The sequence below is a fragment of the Grammomys surdaster genome, unplaced genomic scaffold, assembly GCF_004785775.1.
Source record: "Grammomys surdaster isolate TR1022 unplaced genomic scaffold, NIH_TR_1.0 514, whole genome shotgun sequence".
NCBI lineage: Eukaryota > Metazoa > Chordata > Mammalia > Rodentia > Muridae > Grammomys > Grammomys surdaster.
The window spans coordinates 598,004-622,964 of record NW_021604933.1 but is presented as its reverse complement, the minus strand read 5'-3'; the positions used below and the strand labels follow the sequence as shown (position 1 = coordinate 622,964).

Sequence of the window (24,961 nt, the reverse complement as noted above, 5' to 3'; positions counted from 1 at the left end):
ACTTGGGCACAGGGGAAAAGTTCCTGAACAGAACACCAATGGCATATGCTCTAAGATCAAGAATTGACAAATGGGACTTCATAAAATTGCAAAGTTTCTGTAAGGCAAAGGACACTGTCAATAGGACAAAACGACAACCAACAAATTGGGAAAAGATCTTTACCAATCCTACATCTGATAGATGGCTAATATCCAATATATACAAAGAACTCAAGAAATTAAGACGCCAGACAACCAAATAACCCTATTAAAAAATGGGGTATAGAGCTTAACAAAGAATTTTCAACTGAGGAAACTCGAATGGCCGAGAAGCACCTAAAAAAATGTTCAGTATCCTTAGTCCTCAGGGAAATGCAAATCAAAACAACCCTGAGATTCCATCTCACACCAGTCAGAATGGCTAAGATTAAAAACTCAGGTGATAGTAGATGCTGGCGAGGGTGTGGAGAAAGAGGAACACTCCTCCATTGTTGGTGGGACTGCAAGATGGTGCAACCACTTTGGAAATCAGTCTGGCGGTTCCTCAGAAAATTGGACATAGCATTACCTGAGGATCCAGCTATACCACTCCTAGGCATATACCCAGAAGATGCTTGAACATATAACAAGGACATATGCTCAACTATGTTCATAGCAGCCTTATTTATAATAGCCAGGAGCTGGAAAGAACCCAGATGTCCTTCAACTGAGGAATGGATTCAAAAAATGTGGTATATTTACACAATGGAGTATTACTCAGCTATTAAAAACAATGAATTCGAGAGTTTCCTAGGTAAATGGATGGAACTAGAAATCATCATCCTTAGTGAAGTAAGCCAATCACAAAAGAACACACATGGTATTCACTCACTGATTATTGGATATTAGCCTAGAACCTTGAAATGCCCAAGATTCAACTCACAGGCCACATGAAACTCATGAAGAAGGAAGACCAAGTGGGGGTGATTCGGTCCTTCTTAGAAGGAGCAACAAAATACTCAAGGGAGCAAATATGGAGACAAAGTGAGGGACAGAAACTGAAGGAGGGGCCGTCTGAAGACCATTCCACCTGAGTATCCATCCCATGTGCAGTCACCAAAGGTAGATGCTGATGTGGAAGTCAGGAAGTACATGCTGATAAGAGCCTGATATGGATGTCTCCTCAGAGGTCTGCAAGAGTCTGACATATTCAGAGGCAGATGCTCACAACTAGCCATTGAACTGATCATGGGGTTCCCAATGGAGGAGTCAGAGTGAAGGCCATTGGAGCTGAAAAGGTTTGTGGCCCCACGAGGAGAGCAACAATACCAACCAACCACAGCTCCCAGGGTCTAAACCACCAGCCTGGGAGCACTTAGGGAGAGATCCATGGCTTCAGCTGTATATGTAAGAGCAGAGGGCCCGGCTGGGCATAGGAGGAAGATGAGATCCTTGACCTCATGAAAGCTGGACGCCCCAGGGGGTGGGAATTTGAGGGTGGGGAGGTGGGGGTGGGGGGGTAGGTAGGGGTTACATCCACAGAGAAGAAGGAGGAGGGGTGAGGGGATAGGGGGTTCCTGGGTGGGTGGGAGATGGGGTAAGGGGACAACATATGAAATGTAAATAAAACATCCAATAAAAAAATTCAAATTATAATTCCCAGTATTGTTTAAAACTAGAGAAAGTAGTTAAATGCTACTATAAAAAACCTCTCAGGGCAAATGACAGTTTCTTTAGAAATAGCAGTTGGTAAGGCAAGGGATATAGCTCAAGGTGGGAGTCTGACTAACTAGTGGCATGCACAAAACCCTGTATTCAATTTTTTTTTTTTTTGGTTTTTCGAGACAGGGTTTCGCCTGCATTCAATTCTTAACACCCAGGAAACTAACTGGACATGGTAGCAAACACCTATATTTTCAGCAATATGAAGGTAAAAGGCTAAGAATCAAAAGTTCTAGGTTATCCCTGGCTACAGTTTCAGGATACCCTAGGATATATGAGAGCCCATCTTAAAAGAACAAAACACACACACACACACACACACACACACACACACACACACAAACAAATCCCAATGAATTAAAAAAAATGGCAAGGAGATGGAAAGACTTCTGGATAAAAGAGTTTGAAAGGGGCTTAACAATACAATGGGTGCTTAAATTCTGATTCAAAGAGTAAAGAGAAAGCTGGACACGGAAGTGACATCAGTTGTTACTGAAGGGCTACTGCTAACCCTGTAACATCAATGAAGCTATAAGGAGAAAACCTTTCTAACAGAGTAATTCCGACGGCTCCAAATGATTTCTTCTTGGTATTCATACCTTCATATGATCTCTACTGTAGGATGGCCTAGAGACTTATTTCAAACAACAGAACAAGAAATGGCAATATAGTGCAATTCTAAACCCTGGATACACAAAAGTGATTTAGCTGTTACTAACAAACTCTCCCTGTTAGTTAGCAGAACATGAGAACATGACTGAAGTCCTGTAAGAGACTTGGAGCAGAAGACCCTTCTAAATCATGCCCAAACCCTTGATACCAAAGGATTATGTAATAAATGTTTTAAGCTATAATTTGTGGCAGACTGTTACTGAGGCAAAGATAATTAATGTGGTATATCCTTCTTCATTCATATTGAAGTATTTAGGAGTGAAACAACTTAATTTAAGAAATACCAGAAGAGAAACAGATAAGTGCAAATAGAGACTGGACATTTTGGAATGCAAATAGAAGGTCACTGTAGTACCTACTTACCATCACACAAAGAAAAAATTGACTCAGCTTATTATTACCATGGAATTGAGCCTGTAATAATTATCTCTAAGGATTCAAAGCACTCTGGAGACACAACCATGCATACATACTCCACACAAGCAGAGTAACCACTAGGGAAAGCATGCTAATGAAAGAAAATAAACATTCCAATGCAGATGATAGATGGGGAAACTCTCAGTGGTCAAAAGTCAAACTGAAACGTTATCTCATATATATTCTAATACTAAGAATTGCCCTGCTTCAACCTAAAGTAAAAATTATTAAATGTGGACATGACTTAGGAAAGGTTTACTGGCTTTAGTATACACATTCATTTGTATTAGACAAAACAACAGTATGTACAAAGGGTTTATAAATATTTAAGAGATCCAACTTACCAGCCGCCCTACAAGGTTCACTTATATGTAGATAACTTTAGTAAGGTAATCAGAATCAAATTCTGACTTTATCAAATCCTCAAACTATCTTTTCTGGGCAATAATTCCATTTACTGTGTTACTGGGGTGAGATGCTTGACTTTTAAAATTTATTCTAAAACATCTTAAAAGACATAATAAAGAGAGGAAAATGAGTTAGAATGGGGATGCAGAACTAAGGCTAACTGGGAAAAAGGTAATAGCCAGAGTCCAGGAAAGGGGAGCGAGGGGGAACGAATATAAAAAAAAGTACAATGACACACATGCATGCAGGAACCAAAACGAAACCTGAACAGGATATGCTAACCTAAAACACAGTCACTTTTTCTAGACTACCAACTTTATGCCATCCCTTTCCAAAAGACTATCAACTCCTAAACTGCTCACACTGTATGAGAATAGAGAAAATCCTGGAGAACTAGACTCATGGAAAATTGTCAACACCAGGACTGGGCCAGAACACCTCCTTGTTCAGTGTTCTATCACACTGCACTTCCCACCGCACACCTCTTTCACTCTAGAGCTGGCCATCCTCCCTCAGTGGAGCCCACTAACTTAAACTGTACTAATGAGAGGCCAAGAGAACTTACACTAATCCCAAGCTACTCACTCACTGAAAACACACTCCCATAACAGTATCTTTGACCAAGATCAAAGTCCTATGATACAAATTGGAAAGTATTTTTCAATGTTATTCTTTAGAAATACTCCAAAGTACTCGCCAGCATGTTACAAACTATATTAACTTATCTTAAAACTGTTAAAATTTTCAATACCATATACTAATCCTTAACACAGGGGAGACCATCGACCATAAAACCTTTTTGTCTGATTTTTGTGATAGATTTCAAGTAAAATTTCAAGAGCTAGACTTATCTGTTATCTTGTAAAGCATTCTTACTTATAATCAGTATGTATATATGTGCATGTACATGCATACATGATGGAGGAACATGATGTGCCATAACTTGTGTGTGCGGGTTGGAGGACAGCTGTGTGGGGCCAGTCCTCTTTTTTCATGGGTTCTCCGGATCAAACTCAGGCCATGGGCTTGTGCAGCAAGAGCTTTATCCACTGAGCTGTTCATCTCACCCACCCCTGTATACAGTATCTCCACAAACGTCTCCGAACAGAGTCACTGAATAATGTGCTCTTATAACGCCATTCTACAGATCTGTTCCTATAAAATTAAATGAGTCCACAACTAAATCATATTCACAGGACTGGGCAGGGCTATTTAATCGTGTTGGGGCCGAGAAATGACAGCCTGAAGACCAGAACTTTACCAGGCTAAAAGGCAACAGAGCGTACTTCAAAATCAAGGTCCCTCTGACTTTATTTTACCCTTCCCAGCACATAGAGAGGCTTCCTGCCATATCCAATAGCTTCCTATCCTGACTGGACCTGCCAAAGGGGAACACAATCGCCTTCATCCTCTCACTTAAATCTCACTAATTAGAGAAGACTAAATTCTTATCACAGGGACAAAGATCGAACTCTGTCCATATACTTAGCCACATTTTTCTCAAACACCACTTATCTTCTATTTCAACCCCATAAAGAATAATTTACAAACCACTGTCATCTGTTCTGTAGACCCAGCAGACTTTACTGCAAGCCACAGTATGTTCTCCAAGCCCATTGAGTTCCACTAAAAAGCATTACTAACTTCCTAAAATGATTAACATTCCCCTATTTCCTTCTCCTTCATAGAAAAAGAGAACATATATTATACTGGGGTAGTAAGCACACAATGGTTTTCCCCCAAGATTTGACTTTTCCCTTTTGCATATTAATAAAATGGCAGGCCTTTTCTTCTATTAGTTTATTGCAACAATTTTTCAAAAGGCAGGAGAGTAATTTCCCTATGCACCTAAAATGTTTGCGCTTTCTTCATCGATCACTAAGAGGGTCATATGGGTACATCGTGTTACAGATAATGTACATAAATTCAGATGCTTTACTTATCTTGGAATTACATAGAATGTGAAGGGTTGAGAGATTACTATGAAATCAAGATTATCTTTGTTCAATATTCAGACAACTGAGCCATCAATCTTTCCACCAGCAAATAAAATAATAGTTTAAGGACTAGAGAGTGGCTCTGAGACTAAAGAGTGCTTGCTGCTCTTCCTGCACTCACGACTGGTGACATACGACTCCCTGCAACTCCAGCTCCTGAGGATCTGAGGCCCTCATCCGTGTCCTAACAGTGCCAGCACCAGCACATAAGTGTCACACATTCATGAACATACCGAGACATTAATAAAAATACATCTTTAAATAAAAACAGTTCAAGGCATATATGCTAGGATGGTCCTAACAAGCTGGCCAATATTTTGAGCCCCCAAGTCTAAGACATCCCAGTGACTTATAGCACCCCTTCATGAAATACATTCTTGTCTGTCCCTTCTCAGTAAGGCAACACCTGGAACCTCCTCTCCAGTGGATAATTTATGGACAGGCACATTATGGTAGGAAGAAATCTTAAAAAGCCAGCTTAGATGGACATTGGGACCAAGTATATCCAATGCCAACCTATCCTTATGACGAACTGTCAGGAAAAATTCCTGTCTACCATAAGCTTAAAATTATGACATATATATCATAATTTATAATATATATGATATATATGTGTGAGATATATATATATCACTTATATGCAGATCAACCAAACTTATACAGCAGCCGGTTTGCCAATCAGGATAAGAATCCACCCCCTAGAGGTTGTCTCCTCCCTCCACCTGCATTCATAAAAAGAACTCCCAGAAAAGAACTCCCGGCTCTTGAAGCTTGCTAGAGCCTGCTTCCATTCTGTGGAGTGCACTCTACACTTTTACTCTCACTTTTAATAAACTTATACTTTCACCTCTCCCTTTTTGTGTCCTGTTCAAATCTCTGTCCGAGACATAAAGACCTGAAGCCCTCTGGTAACAATCTTAGTTTCCACAGACTGCCATCTTCATAGTTCAGCATTCATTTCTGCAATGTTATTATACTTGTTGTGCCACTCTTTTTATTATATAAGAGTGAGTGTAGAGGGCTGGTGAGATGGTTCAGTGGTTAAGAGCACCGACTGCTCTTCAGGAGGTCATGAGTTCAAATCCCAGCAACCACATAGTGGTTCACAACCATCCGTAATGAGATCTGATGGCCTTGTATAGGTGTCTGAAGACACCTACAGTGTACTTTAGGCCAGAGCAAGCGGAGCCGGAGTAAGCAGGGCAAATAAAAGTAAGAGCTTACCAATACTACTCCAACTGAAACTCTAAACCTAGCCTTTAGTACTTCAACTCTGCCACTCCACTGAACAATGATGACTACAGCAGAATGAGACACTCTCACCCCTTATCTTCAAACAGCCCCAAGGATTACCCACAAGTCAACAAAATACCCTCTACTCTGTGGTAAAGATAGCCAGAAATCTGAAAAGCTCTAATTGCAACTCAAATGCTATAATATAGCAAGAAAATATTTTTTAAAATCTGTCTTTAAATTTATCATCCAGAGTATCACAGCCTGTTAAAAATCAAGGCTTCATTCAACAAATGTCAAAGACCTAGATGTGTGAATTTTCAACTACCCAAAATTCTAATCTCTGGGAGAAATTAAAAGTTATTTTCAACACTTTAAAAATGTATGCCTCAGTTTCTATGAGGAGCAAATTCATAAACAACTTTCAACCCTTTCAGAAATACTTTACTCATATTTTATATATAAACAATATACATTTTGTTTGTTTGTTTTGTTTTCTAGGCTGGCCTGGAACTTGCTATATAGACCAAGCTGGCCTCAAACTTGGAGATCACCTGCCTCTGCCTGCTGAGTGCTGGAAATAAAAATGTGTCCCACAGTCTTAAATAATATAATTCTAAAAGTCAATTTTCAACCAATTTCTCACACTAATATGTGAAAAGTATACACATTAATAGGCAGGAGCAAAGAATCTTCAAGGATGAAAGTATGAAACACACATACCCTCATACACACACACTCACACTCCCACTCATGTGCGCACACACACACACACGTACACATTCACTCAGACACACAATCACACTCACACATTCACTCACACACATATTCACACACTCATATTCACACAATCACATACACACACACACACACAAACTCAACAAAAATAAAGGAAGATAAAAGACTAACCTGTCACAAAAAGTAGTGCAATTGAGTTAATAGCAAGATAATCTAATCTCATATGGTCATTTCAATATATTAAGTAGTTTTTTAGGCACTTCTTTAATAACAAAGGAAAAAAGAGAACTGATCAAAAAAAATCTGACAGTTCCTCAAATAGTTAAATTCAAAAATTCTACCCGTAGACATACATGTAAAAGAAATGAAAACATTACACTCACATAAACAATGTTTATGGAAGCATTGTTCATAATGTATATATAATCCAAATGCCCATCAACTAATGAATACACCAAATGTGATACCTCTATACACATTCATATTACCAGTCAGAAAACACATATGGCACTGACACGTGATATAGTATTGTGATCTTTAAAAACAGGACCACAGGAAGGAGTCACAGTCACATTTATCTCTCACTATACTAAACTTCACTGACTTGGTTACTCTAAGTAGCTAAAATGTACTGTACATAAGTTATATGTTAAGAGCAGTATTACATTAAAAAAATAAAAACACTTATAATCAAGGAACTAGAAGAAACCATATCTTACAAGTAATCAAAATGCTGGTAGTAATCCTCTAAATTACTAAGTTATTTGCCAAATCAAATTCTGCATTAAACTGAACTAGAAATACAGGTCTTATTAGAAATATTGTCTATAAAATTTTAAATAACTTCATAATAAATGTCTCAAAGACACAGATTAGAAACACTATTCTAAGTCCTTCCAAACATTATATCCTTACCCATTTCATTTAAGATACTCTCAACCTTTGTTGAAAACCACTTAAGACATTTAAAATAAATTCTTTTCTAGTTTGAACACGTCAACATGGTATTCCACCCCTTAAGTACCCATCTTTGATACTTTTCTATTGCAGTAAAGAGATACCATGACCAAGGTAACTTATAAAAGAAAGTATCTAACTGGGGGCTTGCTTACAGTTTCAGAGGTAAGCTCATGACCATCAGCAGCAGGGAGCATGGCAGGATGTGGACAAACAGGGTACTGGAGCAGTAGCTCAGAGTTTACAAGTTGGAAGGCACAGAGGGAGAGAAGGAGAGAGGGGAAGAGGGTGAGAGGGAGAGAGAGAGACAGCAAGAGAGGGAGAGAGAAAGAGAAAGGGAAAGGAGGAGAGGGGGGAAGAATGGGAGAGAGGGGGAGAAACAGACAGACACAGACAGAAACTGGACCTGCCATGGAAGCCCACTCCCAGTGGCATACTTCCTCCAACAAGGCCACACCTCCTAATCCTTCCTAAACAGTTCACCAACTGGGAACCAAACATTCAAATATCTGAGCCTACGGGAGCCATTCTCATTAAGACCCTCACAGTCATAATCTTAACAATAATATGATATACTAGTCATAGTAAAGTAATATAAGGACATCCTTAAACTATTGAATACTAACAGTCACAAGCCAAAAGACTGACACTAAACCCAAGTATCTCCCCTCTAAGCGTGCCTTAACATAAATAGGTTTCCACAAATGTTCTAATAAAAGCACAAATAATATATAATCATATTACAGGAAGAGAAAAATACCACATAGGAAAAATTAAATTTTCAGTTCTAGACCTTACAAAAAAACAAGTCTCAAAAGAGATTTACAGATCATCAAAACCAAAAGTAAAACACAACTAAGTAACTGCTAGTAAGCAGATGCCTAAATCAGTGTAAAATAGACACAGGTCTGCAATCACAGAAAGGCATGCACTATCTTTTCAATAAGCAGAAGGAAAAAGAAATCTGAGCTAACTCTAATTTAACAGAAAAATATTCAAATCCTGGGACAGCAAGATAGCTCAGTGGGTACTTGAATCCCTGGAATTTATACAGTGGATGAAAAAAACCACCAACTCCTGACATCTGTCCTCTGACCTGCACACATCTCTCTCTCCTTCCTTCTCCCTCCCTCTCTAATTCACTCTCTCTCTCTAAATGAATAAATGAGCTTAATTTTTAAAAATCCATATGTTGTTAAAAAGAAACAGATCTCAACTATGCAATCACAAAACATGCACAGTAAGAGGCTAGACAAGTGCTGTCTAACACGCAGGAGGTCTTGGGTTCCAATCACTAGCACCACCAAGAAAAAACTAAGCAAAGGTTACGCCCAACAAAAAGTAGCTCAAATAATGTAGACAGAACTACACCAAGTAGATTTTAAAGGCAAGAAACACATAGTATTAGAGATAAAAGACAACATATTATAACTTCAAAGGTCCAATTTACTAGAATGATAAAACTCTAAGTCTGTATGCATCTAGTAACAACTTCAAAACATGCAGTTCTTAAAGAAGTAAAAGGAAAAATGAAGATTCATAACCACAGAATTACTGAGATACACCTCTCTGTAATAAAAAAAAAAGAGAGAGAGAGAAACAAAATTAATAAGCAGTAAAGCCGGGATGTAGCTCAATGAAGAGTACTTGCCTAGCTCACACAGGATACATGATGCTATAGTCAGCTGGAGGTAAGAAATCAGAGGTGATTAAGAACAGACCAGCATCAGTGAGTGAAAGCTTCTGGGAAATCATTTCTGAGAGCACAAAGAAGCTGTATTCCAGAGACAGCCCAAGACGAATCTCATGTTGGTGGTCAGACATGGTACTGTGTAAGAGTCACCCAGGTGATGCCAGTTTTGAAGACATGAAGGGGTCATGAGAGCAACTGAGACTTGGCACCATGAAGAGAACCTATGAGAGGCTATGTGTGAAAGTGTCATCTAGTTGTAGCGAGACCCCAGCAGTTTTGGAGATGCCAGTACCGTGGAACGAGCACCAAGAACAGCAATAGCAAAGGAGCAGAGGTGGAGGGAGCCTAGAAGGCAAGCTGCGTGCTACAGAGGCCAGAGCTAGACAAGTGACCCAAGCGAATCCTGTCTGTAAGCACAGAGCAGTCACAGCACATAGTGAAGCAGCGCATGGAGCTTGTACAGGGCAGTCAGAAAGCCCAGGACCAGAGTCCTCTCTCCAATGCTTTTATACCCCAGACCTAACCAAGCTAACTCTCTCAATCTCAGATTCCCAAGCTGTAAAATATGGTATCACATTCATATTGGTGTTCAGGTGAAGACTAAACATATCTAATTGCACAGAACAATCTGAGAACAGAAGAAACTTAGTAATTGCTTGTTATTGGTGGAGTCATGCTTAGTGGTTTTAAAGTAAGAACTTGACAAGCCTCTGGAAAGCTCTATGATGTGGGCAAGTATCTTACATACTGACCTCACCTTCCTCAGCTGTAGAACGTATGAAACTCACTGCACATTTGTGCTTAGGATTAAACAAAACTACATGAACAAAGCATCTCAGGAACACTAAGTACCAATTAAGTTATCACCAACACCACCACTACAACCTACAGCAATAAACAGTTAAGAATACAGATCAATGATTTATAAAATGTTTTTACAAGTAGTATATTCAAGCCTATCACCTATCATTTACATGTGCCTCTCTTAATTCCAAAATTAGGTATGAATTTCAGAAGAAAAAGTAAAATACAGGAAAATTCATTTAAACACACTGAAAAATAAAATGCCAATGTGTTAGCTTTAAAATAAAAAAAAAGTATGATCTTTAACTAGACTTGTTTTAACATTTTAAGGTTCAAATCAATCTTAGGAATTAAAAGGAGAAATGGTTTTCTACATTAGGAAAAAGAAATAGAAATCCTAGAAAGAAATCTGAGATTGAAATCCTTTTCATGACTTAATGGGGGAAGGGTCCTACCATATGTGGCATATGTGCGCCTATGTGTACAGATAATTCTGTCTCTGTGTGTCTGTGTGTGTGTGTGTGTGTGTGTGTGTGCCCAAGAAGCCAGAGGAGGACACAGGGTATCTATCCTACTCTATCACTCTCCACCTTGCTCCTTTTCTCACTGAACCTAGAAGCTGGTACCCAGTTAGCTCCAGGAATCCTCCAGTCTCTACCCCACCAAGAGCACCGGGTTACAGGTGCACCATACAAGGCTGTCTATGCTAGCATAACTCAGGTCCTCAAGCTTGTTCACAAAACACACTCGGCTGAGTAACCTCTTCAGCCTTTACATGTCTTTGAACAACTAAAACATACATGCCTTTAGAGTCCCATCCAGTCTCCACAGCACTTGGACAGAAGCAGTAAAGAAGCACACTGGGTCATGAATGTGGAGCAGACTCTGGAGTCAACTCTGGCCTCCCCTAGGTGGATGACCATAGGCAAATGTGAACCTCTCATGCCTGCTTCCTCATCTGGAAAATGGAGATGTGGGGTTAAGGGTGACAACAACAGATCTCATATAGCCCAGGCTGACCTTTTACTATGTAGCTGAGGCTGACCTTACACTTCTGAGTCTCCTCCTGCTTCCTAAGTGCTTGCATTACAGGCATCTCTCTAGGCCCAACACCAGGCCCAGCTCTTTGAGATTCTTTAAGACTGTTAAGATTTAAATGAACTAAAAACACTTGAAGTATTCATAACAAAGATTAGCATATGAAAGGCAAAAGTAATCATTTTTTGTAATTATTACCACCAACCCAAAATGCCTAGATTTCTGTCAATAAAGAATTGCTCTTTTCTGAACAATTTCAACAAATGGATGGTTAGACTTTAAAAGAAAAATCACACCTGCTTAAGACATTACATAATGCCTTTCTTTCACTGTTTCACCCCATTAGAGGTGATTTTTAGGGGGAAAAAAATCAATCTCTTTCTTAAACTTCCTGTCATACAAAGATGTAGACTTGCTATCCTAAGTTCAGAACCAAGAATTTCACAGCTAAGGCAAGACAGACACACAACAGCCTGCTTGACAAGATTCTCAAACTCATGCTTCCTAACACTCACCTACACTCACTCCTTCAAAGGAAAAACTTCAGATTACTGAACTCTAAAGTGCTTTAAAATAAAAACTATACTACATGTTTGAAACGCCGTTGGGGTTACACAAGATGCACTAAGTGGAAGTACTAAGTGAAAATAAACCCTGTTTTTTCTGTGGCCTTAAGGAAGCTATAGCAATGGCTTCTTCCAGCTACAATCTAAACTGTAACAGCAGGTGCTGTCCACTACAAACTGGAGGCTAAGTAACTATCCCACCAGATCAACGACTCCTTTTAGAAATGCCTTCCTCTTTAACATGCCCATACAACAGGTAACTCAACTGGGATTTGGGATATCCAAGTCTCATGCTTACACCAGCATGTAAAGGAATGGCAGACAACCTAAAGTGTAAGTAATCTAACTAAGGACCAGGGGAAGAAAACAGTCATTCGAGGTAGTGACACACGACCAACTCTCTAACCTAGACACAGAAGATGTTATCTTCAGATTCAAAGGAGTTGGTCAAAACAAACAAACTAAAAAGGCCCCAAAAAACAAACACACCAAAAGGGAAAAAAATAGGTTCATATAATGAACAGCCACAAGTCCACTTCAACCAAAGGTTAGTGTTTATCCAGCTCACCCCCAAATTAAAAGTTGGGTTCCAACATCAATCAGAAATGTGGCCATGTACCAGCCATCAACAGGCCACAGCCGGCCAGATCAGACCACAGGTCAGCCTTCATTGAGCCAGAGCTACAACGCTCAGTGCCAACCCTTGACCTGGTGACTAGGAGGAGGACAGGTGGGCAGTCAAGGGAGGCTGATTTTTCATCTGCAGCTTCACAAGTCCTGACTGACTGGACTTGAGAAATCAAATCTGAACAAAGGTGAGGAATTTTTAAAATACAAATGGAAAACAATCACTGTTCAGGACACTCCCGAGATGTAGCGATTTCATTTGAAATAGCAACAGAAATCCGTACCAGTTACTTGTTTTGTTCATAAAGCCATTTCTGCTGAGGTGGTAGTTCCCTAGGACAAGCAGCACTCCTCCAGACCTGCCTTCCCTTCCCTTCTTTTTTCAGAACTTCCAGCCCCCAAAGCAAAGACACCCCTCTGCCAGTCCTCCAAGTTTTTGCCAGGATGCAGATGGACTCATCAACTTCGCTCGCCACTCCTGCAAAGCTAAGCACTTTCAATGCGGGCTCAAGAACTCCGTACGCCGCACGTCCGAGCCGTACTGGAAGGATCCGGCCCCCGTCGTCCTGACTACCTCCGATGGCGGCGGGGGGCGGGGGGGGGGGGAAGGGGGGACGGACTCGCCCGCGGCCCGGGCCCCGGGCCCCGAGCCCCGAGCCCCGAGCCCCGCTCTGCCTCAACTCCCGCTGCGCAAGCTCGCCTCGCCGCTACCCCGAGCTCACGCCCGGGCCCTCACTCTGGCCTCGGCCCGCCAGGCCGGAGCTCTCGGCCGCGGCACCGAGAAGCTTCAGAGGCCGCGCGTTCCCCTCACAGGCCCCGCCTGGGCCTCTCGGCTCCGCTCCCCTCCACCGCACGCTCTGCCCGGCCGCGCTCTCGCCGAGCAGCGCCGACAGCTCGAGCGCAGGGCCCCGCACTTACTCGGGAAGGTAGGTGGAGGAGAAGGAGCTCCACTTATGCAGCGCGTAGGGCAGAAGCCGGCACTCGGGCGCCGCAGCAACAGCCCCGCCAGCCGCCATTTTGTCAGCACCGTAGCGGCCGCCACCGACCGCCAGCCCCGCCAGGAGGAGGGCGGGGACGTGGCCTGCTCTTAAAGGGGCCGCACCATGAACCCAACCGCGCAGGGCCGGGACTGGCTGGTTGGAGGCCGCTTCCTCAGGTTTCCCACGCTGTCCTTTCCTAGCTGACCCTCCCATGGAGGCTTTCCCGTGAGGCTGGAAGAGGAGTGGCACAGAGGACTTATCTTACAAGCGCAGGTAAAGACAAAGCCAAGGACATTTTGAAAAAAAAAAAAAACTTATAGTACTGGAAGGGAAATTTAGATGAGCTTTGAAAGGGAATACCTTTCCGACTTTGGAAACCACTGCCCTAGTCTGTTTATAAATCCTTTCCGGAAACAGAGGTGAGGAGAATTGAAATGCAATAATAATGTATGGCCTTTGTCTCTGCAGTTGTCCTGAGGTAAAAAATGTCCTTGTCACCGTGTTCAAGGGTCAGGTGGAGGCAAGAAAAGGAAAAGCTAGTGTGTTCGGCTATCAGTCTCTAATGTCCTTCATTGTAAACATTTCTTGTGAGCCTCTCTTACTAATATTCTTATGGCATCGTTATACTCAAAAATGATATTCACCCACATACCAGGAAAACACTCATAGAGTTGGAAAGCTGGGTGCCATCATTTGTCTCGGGTGGTAAATCTGCTTGCTTTTAATTTTAACATAAATTTAGCCCAAATGTTTGGAAAGAGGGAGATGCTTGAGAAAAGATCACATCCTCTTCAGAAGGAATAATGAGTATACCCGATCCCACCCCCAACATACATACTGTTCCGAAAGTCTGACAGCAGGCGTCATTCCAGCTTTTTTATCACAAAGAGAACATCTGGTCTAAATAGGTGGCAAAGTTAGATAATGCTCCCGTCTAGTACCTGTTAGTCGGGGTTATAAATATTTCCTTGCTTCCTCATTGACATCACCCAAAATTGTGTCACTCTTTGCCTAAGAGGTTGGACTCCTGGAAGTTTGGATTGCACCATGGTGTTAACCAGAGGATACAAAAACTCAAGCAAAGAGTTTCTCAATAAATGATCCAATAGTTTTACTCTCTTTGATTATGATCATTAACCTGCCCATCAGCTCTCTCCAATAATTTATTGGTTTCATTTCCATTGGTGAAATTTCTGTAGTAGCCTCTGCTAGGATACCATCAAAAATGTCAGCTAGGCCACAAGTCTACTCAGTGTTTAAGACTCCACACACTTTAAGTGTGAGGCTTTGTTGGGAATGTATGACCCCGGAGGTAATGACCCCTGAGGTAATGCTCTAACCCCACTGACTTGAGTTAGAGAACTGCCTGCCATGGAGGAAGTTTGCTACAGACAGATTATCTTGGAGGGAAAGATTGTCCCTAAAAGGGAGAGGATAAGCTGGGGATTCACTCCAGTTAGAGGACCCACAATTTGCTAATTCCTCTTCTTCTCTGGTCTTAATAAGTCTTGTTATTGTTGTTGTTTATCCAGGCATAGAATTATATAGTTCCTGAGCAAGTTTTGTGAAAAACGGGTGTAAACCAATTCTTCTTCTTAAGATTGTAATTTAATTACAATATTTCTCCCATCCCTTTCCTTTCTCCAAACCTCCTATATAGCTTTCAAATTCATGGTCACTTTTTCATTAATTGTTATTGCATATATGTACTTGTATAAATATTTATTATCCAGTATAACCAATTGAGTCCATATAGTGTTACCTGAATTACTTTTTCAGGTGTGACCATTTGACACTGGACAACCAATTGGTACGCTCCTCCTTCCCAGGGGGTCCACTCTCCAGCTCCCAGCTTTACTCGGTGCCTGTAGTTCTTCATGTAGGTTTGAGGCCCCATGGGCTTCTCCTCACCTTACCCTCTATGCCCCTTTCAAACACTTTTTTCTTCTAAAGTGTTAGACTTTCCTGAAGTTGGTTGTTTGTTTGTTTGGAAGGGGAGAGTTGCCATGGTTGTTGTTTCTTACTATGTAAACATGAATTTGCAGAGTACCTCTTGCCTCTGCTTCCCTTGAGGACTGGGGTCACCATGCTCAGCTCCTCTGTGGCTTTCTCTTCTCTTCCATTATCAATGGTTTAGCAGGGGGGTCTTCAGTGAGTGCTCAGGCTTTCTCCTTTTCCTGCTTCCATTCCCTACACACACACACACACACACAGACACACACACACACTCACACATATGCACACACACTCCTCGGCATCAGCACTCTAGTCCAGTGACATTAAACACGAATTCCAAATTGCTACTTCTGTGGTGTTCATCCTCTCTGTCCTCGAGGCATAATCTCCCCCTGGCCTGGAACATCTCCAACACCACATTCTACCCTGCTTGTTCTTCAGAGCATTTTATCTCAGAAAATCTTTCCCCATCACCTACTTTAAGATCACTTGACATTTTCTACATTTCCCTTAACATGCAGAGTTCCCCTTCCTTAGCTTAACAATCACAACAGTGTGTTTCCATGTCTTTTGTATTTCTCTGTCCTGTGCAGAGAACTTGCACTGTGGTAGGAGCCACGCAGAGCCAACTCTCGGTCCTATCTACTCGCTGTAGTCTCGATGGAGTGTGCTCTAGTACACAGTAGATGCTCAGCCAGTGCTCACTGAAGAATAAATATGCTGTGCTGAGATTTCAGTTAGAGGCCAATGTGCTACAAAGGAAAACTGAGTGTCACACACAGTAACTGTGTGCCCCTTAGGTATCATTGCCAAGCTCACTGTGAGGCCCTCACTGTAAGGAGAACATGGGTTTCCTATGACACAAATCTCACAAAGGATGACACATTTAAAGTACTCCTATGTTAATGGAAATACAAACAGGTTATATTAATACTCAACCCAAAATTTGTAGAAATGTCCAAATAAAATTGGAGACTCAAGAAACTGCAGACTCTTCAGAAGATCCCTGACAAGCTAGACTTCTAGTAAAAATGGGGTCCATTTTTACTCTCTTCAGCCTTGGAGACATGACTTTAGGTGATGGGATTGTTTCCAGAGATGCACATGGAAGGCCTGGGAACTGACAGCAGCCAGAGAGTCACCCTGTACCATTGTACTTCACAGATGGGGCCTATTATAAACCATCACGGAGCTTGAAGGGCATCGTTTTTCAGGGATCAACAGTGTGATAGCAACACACAGCACCAGTGAGCCAGTCTTCTTGTCCCCCAGGGACCCGTGTGCTATGCTCAGATACTTCCCAGAGGTAGCTCATTATCTTTGGGGTTTTCGAGTTCTCTCTCTCTCTCTCTCTCTCTCTCTCTCTCTCTCTCTCTCTCTCTCTCTCTCTTTCTCTGTGCAAGGAAGACTTTTCAAGGGAAGCTATGATGCCTCAGGCATTCCCGGATGCTAGGGAGACAGTGGTGAACAGCAGAGCCAGACAAGGCTGCACTTCATGAAGCTACCATTCTCTGTTCAGGCAATACATACAATAAGTCATATAAATAATTTTAGTTTGTGCTAAATTCTGAAAAGAGACTAATCCAGAGTAATTCGTAGATTTCCTAGGTTCCCTAAGAAGGTAATAGTTGAGCTAATACCTATATAATGAGGAAGCGCCAACCACTGTAAAAGACTGGTTTTAAAAAATTCCGGGCCTTTAAAGCATGAATTATTGACTGCTGTAATGCTTTATCCAAAGAGACCCAGCTCTCGGTGGTACATGCAGACCCTCGTTGGTTCAAAAGCTTATCCTGTTTGATCCTAATTCTTCCAAAATGAGTTGATAATTGGGAATAAATTTAATAAACTGTGAAGTGCTACTCAAATATCAAATGTAGCCAAGTAATAGTAATAAAGACCACGAGAGACACAAAGCAAAACAAACACAGCTGAGTCTATTTTTATGAAAAGGAACACTTACAAATTGGCAGAGGGCAAAAGGCATTTGCTTATTGTTAAGGAAGGGATTTTATAGTTGCTATGCTTGGTAGATTATACACTGCCATGACAAAACACTTGAGGCAGGGTAATTTTTAAAGAAAAATTTATTTCTCAGAGTTTCAGAGGCTGGCAGTTCAAGATCAAAAGGCCAGCATGTTTGGTGTTTAGTGAGAGTCTGTCTTTCTGCTTCTAAGATGGCTTATGTCATCTGGAGGGGAGAAGTGTTACCTCATAACAATGGAGGAGGAAGGAAAAGGAGCCTAGATAGTTCCCTCCCGTCTCTTTTATAATAGAGTAATAACCCCATGAATAAAGGTGAGGCCCCTACAGTTCATTATCTCTTAGAAGCCCCATCTCTTATTTGGGGATTATGTTTCAACATGAATGTTGGAGGGAATAATATCCAAACCATAGCAAAGGATTAAAACGTATTTGAACGAAGACTGGAATATACTCATTGCTCTACATGACTGGTTAAAATAAGACTAAAATAAAATAGTTAAGGAAAGCAATCTTGACATAAAGCCCTCTGAGGTTCTTGTTTTAATTTACCGGGGCCACTCAGAGATCACAAACAGATTTTGAAAGTTAGAACAGGTGAAACATGACAAATTATTCAACTTGCTGTCTTCTAAGAAAACTCTGATGTAGATGAAAAATGCCTTTTTACAGTAGTATACAACAGATGGAACCACTAAATCCTAAGATGTTTACACAACTGAGCTGTTCGGAGATGTGCATCTAGAACCCAAGTCCCCGAGTTTTCCTATGCTCTTCATGAGAAGTGTGTGTTATGTATGTTTATATTTATGTGACTGTTCTCCAAATCCCCTATCACAGGCATATGCTAGGTACTCAATAAACATGCCTTTTGCTTCCCTCCAGATTTCTTCTTGACAATTTATATTTTCCACAAAATTGAAAACTAGACAGAATTAAAGACATAGAGATTGTCAGTTCAAATTTTGATCAGTGTGATGGTTAGTGTTGTCACCCTGGCAGAATCCAGAGTCACCTAGGAGGAAAGCCTCCAAGTGCACTGTATGTTATAATCTAGATGAAGGTTTCGTTCTGAGAATGCCCATGGAGAATTATTTCCATTATGTTGATTGATGTGGGAAGACTATTCTCTAGATGGGGAATTCTAAAGTGTGTACTCTGAATAAAGCAGGCAGAGTATTCTCTGCTTCCTGACTATGGATGTAGTGTGAGCTCAAGCTCAGGCTCTCTTAGGTCCCTCTGAACTGTGAGCTAGAATAAACCCTTTCTCCCCTAAGTTGCTTTTGTCAGAGTATTTTATACCAACAGGAAGAGAAAGTAAGATAGAAAAGTGGCACCAAGAATGGGGTCATTGCTAGATAAACTTGACCACTTGGCTCTTAGGCCTTTGGAAATAGTGGAATGCGGAAGAGTTTGGCACTTAGGACTAAAAAGACCCTGGAAGGCTGGAAACAGGGATTCGTGGATTGTTCTGATAGGCCCTTAGGATACAAGAGTGCTGAACAAACACAGTGGAGGCCCAACTCATGAGTTATCAGAGAGAACCAAAGACTCCACCAGGAACTGGGCCAGGGACCATTCATGTGATATTTTGGCTAAGAATCTGGCTTCGTTTTGACTGTAAACTAAGAACCTGTATGAAGCTGAATTTAAAGTTAATAGATTAACTTGTTTAGCAGTGGAAAGTTCAAGTTAGGAGAGCATCCAGGGCATTAATGAGGAAATGATGTAATCATTAAGTAAAACAGCATCACAGAAGAGGGGCCTCCTGCACTGCACTGGGAAAAAGGAGAAAGGGACCCTGGGAGCAAGACCCCACCCATCAGAGGCTCCATCTCATAAGAGACTAAATTTTATTGAAGGAGAGAGCCCAAACTTAAGGTGTCTTCTGCTCAAACACAACCACCTAAGGAAGTGTTTTACCAAAGTTGGCCCAGAAAGCATACGGATGTTGCTATGACTGTGGTACAGGGGGGCTGGACTACATCATGAACTGACAGCAAAATCTGGCAGCCTTATCTGCATGGCACTAGTTTTGAAATCACTAAAAATGAAAACTTAGAAGCAGTCATGGAGTCCTGATCTGGAGTGATGCTGCAGAGCCACTGAGGCCAGGTGATGCGTGCAAGAGTCAGAGTCCCTACAAGCAGGCCCCGAAAACCAGTGCACATGGATGTGAAGGTGACCTGGGGACACTGGAGATAGCTAGGACCATGGGATGTCTGCCAAGGAGAGCTGACATGATGAACGGGGCCAGCCTAGGAAAAAGGCTATGTGTGTTGAAGGCAGCAGAGCTGGAGGAGTGAAGCCATCCAGCCCATTTGGAGCCCAGATGATTGTATTACAAGCCTCTGATGCAAGACCCAAAGCTGTAGGATTTGGTGTTTGCCCTACTGGATTTTCATCTTGCTTTGATCCAGTCACTCCTTTCTATGCCCCTAATCTTTCTTTTTGGAATAGGAACATTTACTGTGTCATTTTATGTTGGAAGTACATAGCTTGCTTATTTTGTAGGAACTTTGTAATTGTTGCTGGCAACCTCTGTGGGAGATTGAAGGACCCTTTCACAGGGGTTGCATATCAGATATCCTACATATCAAATATCTACATATCCATAACAGTAGCAAAATTAGTGATGAAGTAGCAACAAAAGTAATTTTATGGCTGGGGGGTCACCACTCCCTGAGGAACTGTATTAAAGGATTGCAGCATTAGGAAGGTTGAGAACCGCTGGGCTATAGGGACTTCGGATGCTGGAATGCATGTACTTTGCTTTATAAGATGGCCCTAAGCCTATGCAGACAAGGGGCTGGGCCTCTGGGACGGGATTCTTAGATGATTATGAGCCACTCTGTGGATTCTGGGAACTGAACCTGGGTCCTCTGCAAGAAGAACAAGTATCTTAACCACTGAGCTAGCTCGCTTTCAGCTGTAAGGGAGAGGATCCCCCAGGTAGCAATTCTGAATTACATAAAAAGATAAAATGAGCTGCGCACTTTCCATGAGCGCTCGTCTTTCTTTGCTTTCTGACTCTGGGTGTAGTGTGAACAACTGCCAGCTTCTCCGCCAGGATGCACTGTACTCCTGCAGCATGAGCTGAAGTACAAACCCTTTCTCCTTTGAGTTGCTTTTGTTAGTTCTTAGTTTGTTTGTTGTTTTATTAGTTTGCCTTGTTTTGTTTTGTTTTTGTTTTCAATCACAGCAACAGGAAAAGAAACTAAAATACTAAAGAAATTGCCCCTGGAGATTGGAAGCATGAACACGTCACCATCAACCGTTTCTTGACTACTTGGAGCTCCCATTGCTATCTCAACTCTCGGAACAGCCTAGTAGGTGAATTGAGATGCTTGGACATCAAGGATCAGCAAGCTTGTATGTATCCTCTCCTGTAAAAACCGTGTGAGTGTGCGTCCTCACCATTACCCTAAGGCTCACGGTTCAGAGAGCTGAGAGGAGGATTCTCTCATATAGTCCTAAAACTGTCAGTTCCAAAGTCTACTTTTTTTCCAATTTTGGGAGTGGAGTTCTGGGCCTCATGCATACTAGATAAGCCCTTTTTACCTGGCTGTACTCCCTAGCCCTGGAATCATTTCTTTAAGCAAAATGCTGTCCAAAAAAAAAAAAAAAAAACAAAAGAAATGCAAAAAGGACAGGTGTGATATTTTTGTTGTTGTTGTTGTTGTTGTTGTGTAAGTAGGTAATTAGTTTGGGGTTGTTTGTTTCTTAAGGGAAAGCTATTTCAGCCTTTTGCCCAGTGGGGCCTTTAGCCAAGTCAGGGGTGAACCTAGACATGGGCTTCAGGTGTGAAGTTCAGGCCTATCTTCTCCCAGGAGGTGGCAGCAGCAGCAGCATCTGTGTCATCGCTTGGTCGGGGAAGTAGGGCAGAATGCATCTGCTTTCTCTTTGGCATTCAAACCTAAAAATTCTTGGTTCCAGAGGCCACTTTATCCCTTCCTTGGTTTGCTGAGCTTGTTTGGAGCCAGGCACTGGGGAGTGTAGGAGCTGGCAGAGATTCCTCTTCATAAGTGCCTAGCTTTTTCTGTAAACATTTTGGTCTAGGCTACGACCTTGAAGCGAGTGTGAAGGAGGTGAGAAAGTCTCTGGCCAAAAGGAAAGAGCTTCAAAAAGAAACAGTAACTTTACTCTCCCGGCCCCATAAGCATAAATCTAGAGGACATCATACAAAGAATAGACTCTTGACCCAGGCTCCCAGCCACCAGCCTGCTGACCTTGTCCTTGAACCTGTCAGAGCTACAGTTCTTAGCAGCCCATTGGAGACTAAGGCAGTCTTCAGGCACCTGCTAATTTTTAATTTGGAGAGGGTGGTCATGGACACATGTGCACATGAGTATGAAAGCCAGAGGTCAACTCAAGTGTCATCCACTTTGCCTTTTTGAGACATGTCCTCTCACTGACCTGGAGCTCACCAAGGAGGTTAGGCTAGTTGGGCAGCAGTAGCCCACTCTTCCAGTGCTGGGATTCTCGGTGCATACTACCACTCCTGACTTTTTCACAGGGCTCCTGGAGATTGAGCTCAGGTCCTCCTGCTTGTACGAATGAGCACTTTACCCAACTGAGCTATGATCCACAGTCCTAACTTTTAAATTTCATTTTTATTATTTGGATTAATAAGGACTGCCCTTCACCTTTGCAAAATTTAAACAAATCTTAGACACAACAAATCGCTACTTGGTTCCAAGTTAATCCCAGCTGAGCACATATTCTGGTTTGGCAGACACTGCCAGCTGTATAGGAGGTGGGCAGAAGTCCCAAGAAATGTCTGGATACCACACAGCTATGGATGAACTGTCAACTGCTGGAGATTGCTTTGCAAATTGCCACATCCGAATGGAGCCGACAAAACGATATTTCAAAAGAGCAATTAGCACTGATTCCTAGTATATTTGGAACCAAAAGGCCTTGGGGGTGGGGCGGGTGCAGTTGGCTCAGCAGAAGAGTATCTCATCCATCTGGATTGAAATGTCCAAGGTTTAAGAGCTTTGAAGCTACACTCTTCCTGAGCCCCCCTCCCCTGCCGTGTCCTGGCTTTTGTGAAACTCCAGACATAACTAGTTTCTCTCATTTCCGCATTTCATCTAGTTGGCTCTACTTCCCTTGCCTTGTTAAACTTCCATCCAGTCACTGACGTGAGCAATTATTCATCCTCCCCCATGTACCAGGTACAGAGGATATGCCTGGCTTATGTCTGTTCAGAAGTGGTTGGTATAAATATATATATATATATATATATATATATATATATATATATATATGGTAGTAGTGGTGACATTGGTGATGGCTGTAATCTTAGTTTTGGTAAGGCCACAGACCAAATGTCATATTTCTAATGATGGGTATTGATAGACCAGAGTAGAATCATCTAGATAGGATAAAAATCCTATAGTTCCATAGGAATTGGCACCCATGAGTCTGTCAAGACAACCCTTCCTTGTTCATACAAAAGGCACCATATTGAAATCTCTTCCAGATTAGGAGCTGTGGCTCCAGAAAGCCAGTATCAGTGTCAGTGGAGAAATACACACACACACACACACACGAGTACATATATGCACACAGATATCTGTGTCTATATTTATAGATATCAAAACAGTAAACTGGAGAGTGACTGTGATAGGAAAGTTGGTAATAAAAAATAATTCTGGACAACTCTACATTAGAGAGGAGAACCCAGAGGGCAAGTCAGAGAACAAAGGGACACAGGAATATCCAGAACGACATAGAATGTCTCAGACAGTGGCACACAGCGAGAGAGAGAGAGAGAGAGAGAGAGAGAGAGAGAGAGAGAGAGAGAGAGAGAGAAGCAGAGACAGAGAAAGAGAGAGAGAGAGAAAGGAGAAAGTAATCATGTCTCCTGGTTCTACCACATTCCAGATCAGTTGAACTAACGTTCAAGGTCAAAAAGTCGTTAGAAGTCCTTGTAGTGTTGGAATTATCTCCTGCCCCAGGGTAACTTGTAGGAGTCGGTTCTCTCCTACTGTGTGGGGCCTGAGGATTGAACTCAGGTCATCAAGCTTGGCAGCAAGCACCTTTACCAATGAGTCCTGCTGCCAAGCCCTCAACCACAAATTTTTGTAGACTTTATCATGCTTTCGAGTTTTTTAAATTCTTCGGTTGGGGTGGGGGGCAGATAGGAGAAGGGAGCTTGGCAGCAAGTGCCTTTACCCAGTGGGCCATCTTGGTGGTCCCTGAAAATTGTGATTTATGTTCTTCCTACTTGTTTACAAACAATGCTCTAAAACCACCTCTCCTGAACTCCACAACCAACTTAAAGTGATGCACTAAATACACAGCACCAAGGTTGAGAACCTCTGGCCTCTGGCTTACTTTTCTCCAGCTTGGGTTGGGGTGTACTGATTTCATAAGACATAGGCTGTCTTTGTTTCTATATTGTTGTTGTTATTATTATTTGACCTAGAGTCTTCCTTTCCTGTGTGGTTTTGGGTGGCCTGGAACTCCCCATGTCGACTGGGCTGACCTTGTATTTGGCAGACCTGCCTGCCTCTGCCTACCAAGTGCCGAGTGCTGAGTGCTGAGAGTAAACGCTTGTGCCACCCCACCTTTCTCAGTTTCTTTCACCAAGGCTGTGATAAAATATTCTGACCAAAGCGACTTGAGGAAGAAAAGATTTATTTTAGCCCACAGAATGGCACTATCCCACAGGCTGGGGAAGTCAGGGGAGCAGCAGCTGAAAGCAGCTGATCATGTGATAACTGCAGTCAGGAGAGGACAGTGAAGTCAGCCTGCTAGTGCCCAGCTCCTACTTCCAGGGTTCAGTTACGGAATGGTGCCACACACAGTGAAGGGTCTTCCCACAGCATGACAGTCCCCACAGGCATGTGCAGAGGTCTATCTCTTGAGTGATTCTAGATTTTCTCAAGTTAACAACACTAACCATCACATGCTTTAAAAAAGAAAAAAAATCCTCCAAGCTAAGTCTTGTGTGTCTCCTTTCTGTGTTTGTTTGCTTGTTTGCTTCCCCAATTTTCTGATTTATGTATTTTCTTATTTTATTGTTGACAGGGTCTCACTGTGTAGTCCAGAAAGGCCTATAACCCAAGTTCCTCCTGTCTTAGGTTTCCAAGCACTGGGACAGGCACTGACTACCAGGCTTAGCCTTATTTATTTACCTCTATGTGTGCATGCTGGAAAGGAGAGAGAGAGAGAGAGAGGGAGGGAGGGAGGGAGGGAGGG

General features: G+C 42.1%; 1 protein-coding gene and 1 long non-coding RNA gene across 3 annotated transcripts in view; one reads left to right on the top strand and one right to left on the bottom strand.

The window, feature by feature from the left end:
• Mkln1 (muskelin 1) overlaps positions 1-13,870 on the bottom strand; it is a 117,343-nt gene extending 103,473 nt beyond the window's left edge. For both annotated transcript variants that reach the window (XM_028781692.1, XM_028781693.1), the window contains exon 1: positions 13,749-13,870. In XM_028781692.1, the coding sequence (XP_028637525.1) occupies positions 13,749-13,846 (98 nt within the window). In that variant the 5' untranslated portion in view covers positions 13,847-13,870. The remainder of the gene's footprint in view (positions 1-13,748) is intronic.
• Positions 13,871-13,972: 102 nt separating this feature from the next.
• LOC114633080 overlaps positions 13,973-24,961 on the top strand; it is a 35,630-nt gene continuing 24,641 nt past the window's right edge. The window contains exons 1-2 of the long non-coding RNA XR_003713172.1: positions 13,973-14,083; positions 20,952-21,121. This is a non-coding gene — a long non-coding RNA (uncharacterized LOC114633080). The remainder of the gene's footprint in view (positions 14,084-20,951; positions 21,122-24,961) is intronic.